The following is an 11,772-nucleotide window of genomic DNA, read 5'->3' as shown; positions in this document are numbered from 1 at the left end:
TCTGCATTTCTGTACAGACTAATATAAATGAAGGTAGGGGAACCAAAATGTTTCAAAAACCAAGTCTATTTTCATTTTTAAGAAACAGTAACTATGTTTTCTTAAAAAAAAAAAATAGACATTAGGTTACTGCCTTGAAAGTTCAAGTTCCATTATCTTAATATATATAAACACACCTGGATATAATATTTTTAAAAAACGACACATACACACAGGTAGATAGAGCTGTAATAAACAAATTCCTTTTATAAACAAAATTTTAACTGAAAAGCCACAGTAGATGGAAAAAATGAAGAAAGGATATTACTTGGTAAAATCCAGTGACATCTACAATAGTTTTACAGCACATTTAAGCATTCTAGGGTTTTATATCTTCACCTGCCTTCTATTTCTTACTTGCTCCTTAAAAAATTGCCAATTATGAATACAGGTTTGACCTCAAACTTAGTCCTGATTGTGAGTGCCAGAAAAAGCAAAACACTTCAAATTTCTATCTTAATATAGCTTCAATTCAAACATGGTTTTATTTAAAAAACAATGCCCATCTAAAAGGAGGGGAAAAAAAAAAAACCAAGCAGCAATACTTAATCATACATAATATTCATTATATGGGAAGTGTTTTTTAGAATGATATAGAATGCACTTGTTCTGTCTCTTCAATAATTAAACTGACTTAGAATGACACCACCAAAAGTAAGATTACTGTCTAAGGGGCACACACTTAGAGTACTGCTAGCCTTAAAAGCAGTAAAGCAAAAGAAAACATATCAAACAGCACATGCACATCTTACAGAACTTCCACTGAACTATCAATGGCTTCTATACAATGTGCCTCTTTTCCATAATTGTATTAACAACTACCAGGAAAGGAAAGATGAGATTAAAATCAATGGTACTGAACTGAATTGTTTGAAGCCAGTGCCCCACATGTGGGGAAAAGTGCATTTAGTTCAGCAGCAATATAGCACAGTGTGAAGATATTGTGCTTAGACGCAGATATTCCAGAACTGAAAGATGTACAAGGCAAGTCAAGATATAAAACCATAGTACACTGTTAAATAACCTTGAAACATACATATATTGCAGTGTTCAAAGAAAAACATTCATTTCATTGTACAAGGCTAGGGAGAAATCCTTAAAGTTACCTATTGTAGTTTATGATATAATAAATACATATCTATATAGCATTGTATATACATATATAGAATGTGTGTGTTTATGTGTATCTTTTTATTTCTTTTTTTTTGCCAAATTATTGTTAGTTTTTGTCATTCTGCAACTTTCAGGAGTGAAAAGCTTCCATACTACAAGTTTCTGTTCCCCCAAACTTAAGAAAGGATATTTATACTAGAAAAGTTCTCCATACCCTCCCCCCAACCTAAAGACTCACTTTAGATATTTTGCTTTACAATTGATCAGAGAAACACAATTAAAAGAATCTAGAATTTTTGACTATATCTTTTCACTTGCCAGTTGTTTCAACAAGCAATTATCTTTTAGTATTTAAACCAGCCGATGCAAATTCTTTAACAGAGGATATAAACTAGATTTCACTGATTAAAACAGAGCAAATCAAACCAAAAAAAAAAAAAAATCCAGTGATTTACTCTGACTGTAAACAATATATAAAATTTAAATCTCAAATTTCAAAATAAGTTAAAGAAAAATTCTACTTTCAGGGCCTATAATACTATAATGATCTGACAATTGGTAAGGGGAAAATGTATATAAAAAGTTGCAACAAAACTGTCCATTATTTTTGCTAAGAGAAAGTATATCTAACTATACTACCTCTGGCCCTTAAATTTAATAACTTCATAATTTGTTGGCAAATGTTTTAAGCAAACTGGCATATCATATTACACAACAAAAACATCCATCAAGTTCAGCAAAGAAAACTTATATAAGCCTTTTGTACAGAATTAAAAAAAATCTAAATGGCTATGATTCCTCTATTAGCAGAAACACATAATGCAGTCTTTATAAATCTGCCAAATATATCAATATCTACATAAATAGATACAGATATATATATATGAAACATTAATGGCAGTCTATTTTTGAACAGTGTGTGGGACCAGCAGATTTGTATCAGACCATGGCACGATATGGACCCTGCATCTTTAGGAACTGAATGATAAAGGAAGGACCCCCAGCAACAATCTGAGGTGGAAGATGACTGAGTGGACAGTTTTCAATACTCATGATTGAAAGCTTGCTGCAAAGGGCCAGCTCAAAGGGAAGGCTATGTAGATTGGGGTTGTCATTCAAATACAGTTCTTCTAGGTTCTCCAGTGTACCTGTTTAAAAAAAAAAAAAAATCAAATCAATCACTAATTTTTTAATTAGTTACTATTTTAGAAGTTCAATTGGGCATGATGCCATCCTGGGCATTATATATACTGAATACACATTTCCTCTTACTTTCCTCCTAGTTTTAAAACTCTACAACCATGGATCACCAATTTTCCTGCATATTCAAATAAAATGGGGCCAATTTAAAAACTCTGATGTCCATGTCATGCTCTATATCAATTAAATCAGAATTTCTTCCTTTATTGTTAGTTTTCAAGTTTGGAAGGCACTTTTTTTAAATACATATGCTACATCTCCAAACATTATGTTTGGGACAGCCTGACATTGGTATGTATTTTTTTCGAAACTCCAGAGGGTACTTTATAGTAAATCGGTGCCTATCGTCACTTTCCTGTTAGAAACAATGTGATGATCTCTTTTATTAACAAATTTCTCATGTGGGAAGATTTTTGTTACTTGATATAAATCTTTCACTAAGAGAGTTAGCACATATTTGGCAGGAAGTCAAAAATCAACCATGTAATTATTTAAAAAAATTATCTTAAGACTCTCTCAAGATATTCACACTTTCTAGGCAAATGTCTCTTGAAATCAGATGAGGCCAAATGAATAAACATACTAGAAGTAAAGTAGCCTCCTGTGTTTTCTGATTTTTAAAACTTCAAAATTTATAGTATTTGATAGTGGTATACAGAAGATTAATGAAAATAATGGCTACGGTAATGGGTAACGGATGCTTACATTTAAGATTTTATTTAATAATCAGAGCAACCCTATGAAAAGTTACTATTATTATCCTTATTTTACACAAGTAGAAAACTTGAAGCTTTGGAGTTTCCATCCCTTATCCAAAACCATAAAGCCAAAAAGCAGCACAGCCAGATTCTGAATTATCTTATTTTACCCCAAAACCATTTTTTTAAAATTAAAGTATAACTTACATTTTAATTCCAAACCCATTCTTAACCACTAATGTAAAGGTAAAGGGACTCTGAAACAGCATGGTGTGTGTGTGTGTGTGTGTGTGTGTGTGTGTATACATATGGAAGAACATAATACATGGAATTACTAATTTAAGAATTATAGTGTGACCTTAATTGATCTAATTCTCTTTGTAGAATGGGGTTACAACCTGCACTGCCTAAAATTCAAGGTAGTCACGTTGATTATATGAAATAACAGGTATGAAAACACTTAGAAAAATCTGAAAGTACTGTCAAAATATTAATCAAATATTAAAATTAATCCTAAAACCTCATAAAGAAATGTTCTCTTGGAGTAAGATATTACTAATATAATTCAAACTTGTGTGATTTTTAAATGTGGAAGAAATATAGAATAACTCTTCCAAAATAAAATTAAATGTATTGGAAATAGTATGCTAAAACACTCTCAAATACAGTATTAACCCTAACACCCCAAGAGGAAATCTAACCAAAACCAACCACTCAACCAACTACTTGCTGCTCTATTAAAAAAAAAAAAAAATAAGAATCTTGACCCTGAGGTAACATCAGGTGACAAAAACAATCCTATTTATCTTAAATACTGCTTAAACACACAAGAGCAAATTAGTACAGAATCAAGCATCCAAAGGGTTCATACCAATTTCTTCAGGAAGATGAGTGAGTAGGTTCTCTCCAAGGCCTAGATGTGTGAGATTGGTAAGGTGACCAATGCCTCTGGGAAGGGTGGTCAACTGGTTGTTTGTCAAGACTAATTTCTGAAAGATTAACACAATAAAAGATAGTTACATATATATTTCCTACTACTGCTGTGAATTTAAAATAATACATCTACTAAGCTAATAAGAAATAGGTAAATTAGGTAAGAATCACCCAATAAATTTTACTTTCAAAGTATATTATTTGTTAGTAAGAAAAAAAAACAGGTTACATAAACATAAAACTCAGCCCTAATGTTACATAATTTTAAAAAAATCTCAGTTAAAGAATTACATCAAATTCTTAAGAAAAATGTACAATTTGGAATGTACCCCAAAAGCTTTAGTCATAGAACTATAAAATCACCAGGATAATGTCTTACCTGTAAATCCTTAAGATAAGCAATTTCATTTGGCAAGGATTCCAATTTGTTCTCCTCTAGATCCAATTCTCTCAACTTCCTAAGGTTTCCAAGACCGTGCGGAAGCTTCTTTAGAAGATTGTTTGATAATATTAGAACCTAAGAGAAATTATTGATAGTGTTTGGTAACTTATGAAATGGAATAATATATTACCATTGTGTGGCTTAAAATTTATTAAACTGCTAATTTTCTAAAGAATGAATATTAAGGATAATGTTCACTTATATAAGAGAAAACATTTAACTTACTATTCTTAAAAAAAAATCACCATAGTTATTGGAAATAAAAGAAATTTAAATCAAAACTAACGAAAGCAAAAGTTTAATTTTACCCATATAACAGAAAAATATAAAATTAACCACTTGCACTAAAATTCATATAGTTAATGGTATTTTAATATTAAGTGGTTACAAATGTGTATCTGATAGGAAATCACTTATTTATTCAAAACCCTTTATAAACCATTTTTAGGGAGGTAACAATTTCTAAACTGCCTATTTCAAAACACTACAGTTACTATTTGTGGTATACTTATTACATTGTAAGCCATCCTCCAATATACTGAAGACAAAAAAGTAGTTGAGAAGGATAGTTCCTATTCTCAGAGAAATGATGGTGGTGGTAGTGATGGGGAGTGTAGGGAGACAATACTAGGTATAGGGATAGTGAAAAGAGTACTGAATGGAAAGACATATACATAAGGTTCTGGCTAATATCTTATGCCCATGGTTTTCCTCCAAAGTTATAACACGTATAATAAACATGTAACAAGACCAAAGAAATAATAATAGCTAATATTTACTGAGTTTATTACTTGCAAGGCACTAAATGCATGTGTGCATTATCACATTTAATCCTAACTCCAACCTTTTGAGGAAAATACTATCATCTTCATTTCACAGCTAGGGAAACTGAAGCTTGGGCAAGTTCCATCTATAAACGGAGATAAAAGTGGAATGGTACCCAGATCTGTCTTGTTTCAAAGCATATGCTTTTAACCATTACACCATACTATTTCACCTTAATAATTATAAAAAGAAATTAGATTTTTTAAAAAGCATGGATACAGAGGAAACTTTAAATATATATATATTTACTATTAATAAGCTTTTTTCATCAAAAGGGACTCAGAAGCAGGAGAATTCAACCTTGACTAAGGAGGAGAAAATAAGGTGGATCTTTATGGAAAATAATCCTAAAGAAAAAAAGGGATGATGAGAAGAGGGCATTCTAGATACTGAGAACAATAAGACTAAATGTACAGAGCTAGAAACATGCACAAATTTCCAACAAAGAAGATAATCTAATTAATTAAATAAGAGCATACATGAGTAATCAGGATGTAAAAGTGCGCCAGAATATATGAAAGGTTCTCAATGCCAGTCTGAGGAATCCATAATCATTTTGGTAAACAACAGTGCAGGATTCTTAAACAGAGTTAAGGGGAAAAAAAAATATGTCCTAAAAGATGCTAAATTTTAGAGACATTCCTTTCAAAGACACTTCATAATACTCAAGCTTACCAACTTTTAGCAGCAAGAGTAATTCGGAAGCACTGAGCCCAAATTAAGTTAATATCTCATCATCCTAATAAAGCTGTATGCTTAAGAGAGCTCTAATATTTCTAATTATGATCTTCCCCCCATAGAAACTGCTTATTTTAACTGAAGCTTTATTAACAAGATAATTGCAGACAGGTCTAAGGAGTTCTAAATAAATAAGGAGCTCTTTTATACTCACCTCAAGAGAAACAAGACCAGACACATCCTCAGGAATCTTTGTGAGCTGATTAGTGGCTAAATTCAATTCTACCATACTGGTCCAAGTTCCAAAATCCAAGGGAAGTGATGTCAACTGATTGTCCTGGCAAAGACAGAAAAGAAGCAACCAAAGTAGAACCACAAAAACAAAGTTATACACACACACACAAACACACCTGGTGGAAAGAAAATTCTTAATTAAACACAAAAACTTATTCCCCTCTTTGATATCCAAATAAAAAATTAAAAAGTAATGAAAAACCTAAGCCTCCGAAGCAGTTTAACCTTTTTATTTTGAGGTTAAATTGGAAGTTTGCTCCCTATGTGATTATCTGTATTGAATATAAAAAATACACTCTACCGACCAACACTTGAGACTTCAAAGGTCCCAGTTAAAAGTAGATTTTCATTTCACAAATATCTACAGAAATCATGGAATAAATGTAGATGCTCAAGAGCACAAGGGAAGAAGAAACATTGAATTATAGCACATAAAGAAACCAGATAAGCTCAGCAATTCTAGAGATGCTGAGCAATAAAGTAGGAGAGGAAAAAGTCTTAAGATAGCAAATTATTATTTTTTTTTTAATTTTTATTTATTTATGATAGTAACAGAGGGAGAGAGAGAGAGGCAGAGACACAGGCAGAGGGAGAAGCAGGCTCCATGCACCGGGAGCCCGACGTGGGATTTGATCCGGGGTCTCCAGGATCGCGCCCTGGGCCAAAGGCAGGCGCCAAACCGCGGCGCCACCCAGGGATCCCTTAAGATAGCAAATTAAATCATTAAAACACTACTTGATAGTATCCAAAATTTCACTTTAAAAATTCCTAAGAGATGACAAAAATACATTTCTCACTGAATAATACAGATGATGGAACACTTATCCTAATTTTGTTTAAAAACTAGATATAGCAATATGCAGAAAACATAGTGAAATATATGCCAGTGTTTCACTATTTTTCCTCCTGCTTCCTCCTCTCTACATATAAAATACATTTTCATCAGTAACAACTCTTACCACATTTTGTATTTGTTGGGGCTACTGGTAACAAGAAAGGACCACTAGTACCCCTGATGTATGCCAATGTGTTAACAGTGATGCTATCTCTCAGTGGTAGGATTATTTTATGTCCCTTTTGTTAATCTGTATTTTTAATTTTTTCTGCAATATACATGGATTACTTGTTTCATTTTACACAAAATCATCCTTAGATTCCAAGAAGCAAACATCCATTTGAAAGTCAAGTTTTTCTTTTATTATAATACTTACATTACCTATTCATTATAACTTTTTAACTACTGATAATTAGTAGTATGATAAAGAATTTTCATTTAAAAAAACTTACTACTGGTGCTTATATGAGGAAAATATCAGGCTTCATTTTGACTTCTTTCAAAAAGAAAGTTTTTATTAAACATTTGTCATGCTATTGAAGAAAAAGTAAGGCAAAATTCTAGGCAGTTTTCTTATTTCATTGAAAACAAGCCTTTCCAAGCTAACGCTATAGTAATATCATATCCATAAAAATGTAGAACCAAATGCAAAAACTAATGAACACCTAGACTGCTGTGTTCTAAGCCTCTTATTATAGACAACATTCAGAATTGATACCATTACCACTGCTAAATCTCATACAACTGAAAAGATAAACAATAAATTTTAAACCTGTTTAAGATTATAAGATTATCTTGAATTTCCACTGATTCAATTATATACCTCTAAAGAATTATCATAAAAGATACATGTATTTATGAACAAGTATAGAGAAAATCAATAAACTCTATATTTTAGACTAAAGAACCACAATTATGTTGAAATAGTTCATCTTGGGACGCCTGGGTGGCTCAGCGGCTGGGCTGGGTGCTTGCCTTCAGCTCAGGCCATGATCCCGGGATCCAGGATCGAGTCCCACACATCAGGCTCCCTTCAAGGAGCCTTCTTCTCCCTCTGCCTATGTCTCTGCCTCTTTCTCTGTGTCTCTCATGAATAAATAAATCTTAATGGAAAAAAAAAAAAAACAGTTCACCAAAGATAAAAGGATGTAGTATAATACAATAGAAAGAACACTTACACCTGGAAGCAGGAAATCTAGGTCTTCTGGATTCCTATACCTCAGCCATAAATTAGCTATAGGGCCAATTTACTTATCACCTCTGTACCTAAAGTTTGCTCACTATAAATAAAATCACTGGAAAAAAAAAATCAGGTTTCATTTCTTTCCTCCTTTTTTCCTTATTATGTGAAACTCATTCACTCTAGAGAATACAGATATGCAAAAAGAAACTAAAGATCATCCATCAGAAGAAAATATTTGCAAATTATATATCTGATATGGGGTTAATATCCAAAATATATGCAGAACTCATACAACTCAATAACAAAAGAACAATCCAATAAAAAAATAGGCAGAAGATGTGAAGAGACATTTTCCCAAAAATGACATACAGATGGCCAACAGGTACATGAAAGTATGTTCAACATCACTAATTAGGGAAATGCAAATCAAAACCACAATGAGTTATCACCTCACACCCATCAGAATGGCTGTTATCAAAAAGACAAGAAATAAGTACCGGTGAAAATTTATATATAAAAGGTTATATAGGGGAACCTTTGGTGGGAATGTAAATGGGTGTACCCACTAGAGAAAACAGTATGGAGGTTTCTCAAACAATTAAAAACAGAACTACCATACAATCCAGCAATCCTACTTCTTGGCATTTATCTGAAGAAACTGAAAACACTAACTCAAAAACATATGCACCCCCATGTTCATTGCAGCATTATTTTAAAAAGCCAAGATACAAAAGCAACTTAAGTGTTCACAGATGAATTAAATGGATAAAGAAAATTCAGTACACATACACACACACACTGGGAACAATATTCAGCCATAAATACGAATTAAATCTGGTCATTTGTGACAACATGAATCTACCTTGAGAGCGGTATGCTCAGTGAAGTCAGTCAGATGGAAAAAGACAAATACCATATATTCTCACTTATATGTGAATCAAAACAAAACACCAAGCCCAAAGATAAAAAGTAAAGATTGGTGGTTGCCAGAGGTAAAGGTTAGGAGGTGGGCAAACTGGGTAAAGGGAATCAAAAGGTATAAACTTCTCTAGTTATAAAATAAATAAGTCATGGAGATATAAGCTACAGCATGGCAACCATAGTTAATAATGCTGTATTATATATCTGAAAGTTGTTGGGAGAGTAAATCTTAAACTCTCATCACAAGAAAAAAAAATTCTGTGTGTATGTGCGATCATTTCCCAATATACAAATATTGGATCATTATGTTGTACAACTGTAACTAATACCCTGTTGCATCAATTATTCCTCAATAAAAAGGTCATCCATAAAATAATTATGATATTCAAAGATAAACATATTTTAATAAATCCTAGCTATATCTATATATATAAATCTATACTTAATACATCATTAAGCACATTAAGAATAGTTTTTAAAAACTGTAGAAAGACAGTCTTGCATGCTTTAACTTTTTTCTAACTTAACAAACTGAGAATGTTTCAACTGGTATATAATATTCTTCTAAACTTGAGTATTATTTTTAATGACATCATAGTATTCCACCGAAGATGTACTACTTTTAAAAAATGAAATCTTTATTGGATTGGTACCAATTAAATAGAAAGTTCGACAATAAATATCCTCACAACTATGCTTTTATGGACACTCATGATTATTTCTTTAGGACAAAGTGTTACGAGTATGCACAGTTCTAAGATATTTGTTATCTAATACAAATTGCCCTCAAGTATCTATCAGTTGAGATAGTAACAGTAACAGTTCTCCACACTGTTCTGAGAAAACACAGAGATTACTTTAAGTACTAATAGTAGTAGCTTTACTCCCCCTCAAAACAAACAGAGGCTTACCTTCATATTCAGCTTACTTAATACTTTTGCTCTGGAGAAAATTCCAAATGGGATTTTATTGATTCGATTGTGTTCCATGTTGAGGGAATAGATGGTGGAAAACTGAGATGGACCACCTACTGGATATAATTGGAAGCAATTTCTAGCTAAGGTCAAACTATTCAGTTTCACAAGACTTGATAAAAGACTCTGTAAACAAATAAAATAAACATAAGAATTAGAATTGTAACAAGATTTCCTCCATAAAGTACAGAGCAGCAGTCACAAATGCCTCAAAGGGCCTTCAGGTAACCAATGACAGACACTGGTTGGGCCAGCTCTGTGCTGCCTCATATAGAGGGGACAGTCACTCCTCAGCCTTAGCTGTCACTTAGGAATGTGGAGCCAACAGAGTCAGATTTCCAGATTTTACAAGAAACAGAAAACTCATGCAAAATCTGATTTTTATTCCTTGGCTTTAGCTTATTAAAACACTCTATAAAGAAGGGGTGCCTGGGTGGCTCTGTCAGCTAAGTATCCAACTCTTGATTTTGAGTCAGGTAATGATCTCAGGGTTCTAAGATAGAACCCCAGTTGGCTGTGGAGCCTCCTTGGGATTCTTTCTCCCTTTGCCCCTCCAACCCCACTCTCTAAAAAACAAACCACCAAAAAAAAAAAAAATACTCTATAAAGAAAATGTCTGCAGGTAAGAGATATCTCATGAGTGGCCACTCTGAGAACCTTAAATGCAGAATCATTTCCATCATACAGTCCTGGCTCTCTCACTATTCAGGTCTGAGTTAATTATCCTCTAAATTATTATAAAGATTAACATAACCTGACTCAGAGTGAGCTATAATTTAATGGCTCCTTCACAGAATATTAAATTCAAAAGATAACAGTTCCCAATATTATATAATATTGTTTTTCCACATGGTAAAGTTTCAGAGGGAAAGATACATCTGTCAAACTATTACTGTGCATAATAGTCACACATCCCCTTACTTCAGCCTCCTACCATGTCACCACAGTGCTAGGCGTTTAGGTATTACAAAAGAAATTCTGCGATTAAAAAGATTAAACCCTATTTAGATAAATACAGCACACATGATGGGAAAAAGGAAACAATACAGAACTATATATAATCAATAACAAATTATATGTAATAGGCTCTCATTATCCAAAGTCTGGTTGAAAGAAGAGCAGCACTGCCTTGTTTGAAATGTAGACTTTTAGGTCCTACTCCTACAGAATCAATATGAATCTTAAGAGGATTCCTTAGTGATATGTATACTCATTAATGTTTGAGAAACACTGGTATAGGCTATAAAATAATTCTGAATCCTGGCTCTATCCTTCGGTGGCTTGTGACTTCAGGCAATTGCTCCAAACCTTCATTTATTCATTTGTAAAATGATGGCTTATTTTATAAATTGTAGTGAAAACATTTTATTTTTTATTTTTTTTAGTGAAAACATTTTAGAGAGAGAAATACACAAATAGCTTTACAATCTCTAGCACATAAATAGTGATTAATTTTTAAGTCCCTCTTCTATTTAAATTTCAAGCAAAGAGGAAATACTGGAGTAACTGGAAAAGCAGGAAGGAGACTGAGAGTGAGCTAGATCTTGAAGGATGAAAAAAATTTAAATATTTAGAAAAGTAGAAGAAATATTTTAGATTGAAGTAAAGGCCCAAGCAGAGAGGAAGAGGAAACAAGC

At 32.6% G+C, this 11,772-nt stretch overlaps 1 protein-coding gene across 4 annotated transcripts in view; it reads right to left on the bottom strand.

Moving 5' to 3' along the window:
- Positions 1 to 220: 220 nt before the first annotated feature.
- SHOC2 (SHOC2 leucine rich repeat scaffold protein) overlaps positions 221 to 11,772 on the bottom strand; it is a 96,498-nt gene continuing 84,946 nt past the window's right edge. For all 4 annotated transcript variants that reach the window (XM_025467182.3, XM_025467181.3, XM_049103096.1 and 1 more), the window contains 5 exons: positions 10,073 to 10,261; positions 6,143 to 6,265; positions 4,363 to 4,500; positions 3,922 to 4,039; positions 221 to 2,300 (listed from right to left, as the gene is read on the bottom strand). In XM_025467182.3, the coding sequence (XP_025322967.1) occupies positions 2,092 to 2,300; positions 3,922 to 4,039; positions 4,363 to 4,500; positions 6,143 to 6,265; positions 10,073 to 10,261 (777 nt within the window). In that variant the 3' untranslated portion in view covers positions 221 to 2,091. The remainder of the gene's footprint in view (positions 2,301 to 3,921; positions 4,040 to 4,362; positions 4,501 to 6,142; positions 6,266 to 10,072; positions 10,262 to 11,772) is intronic.

The sequence above is a fragment of the Canis lupus genome, chromosome 28, assembly GCF_003254725.2.
Source record: "Canis lupus dingo isolate Sandy chromosome 28, ASM325472v2, whole genome shotgun sequence".
Taxonomy (NCBI): Eukaryota; Metazoa; Chordata; class Mammalia; order Carnivora; family Canidae; genus Canis; species Canis lupus.
Note: the sequence above shows the minus strand (reverse complement) of the source record. Positions and strands in the feature narration are given on the sequence as shown.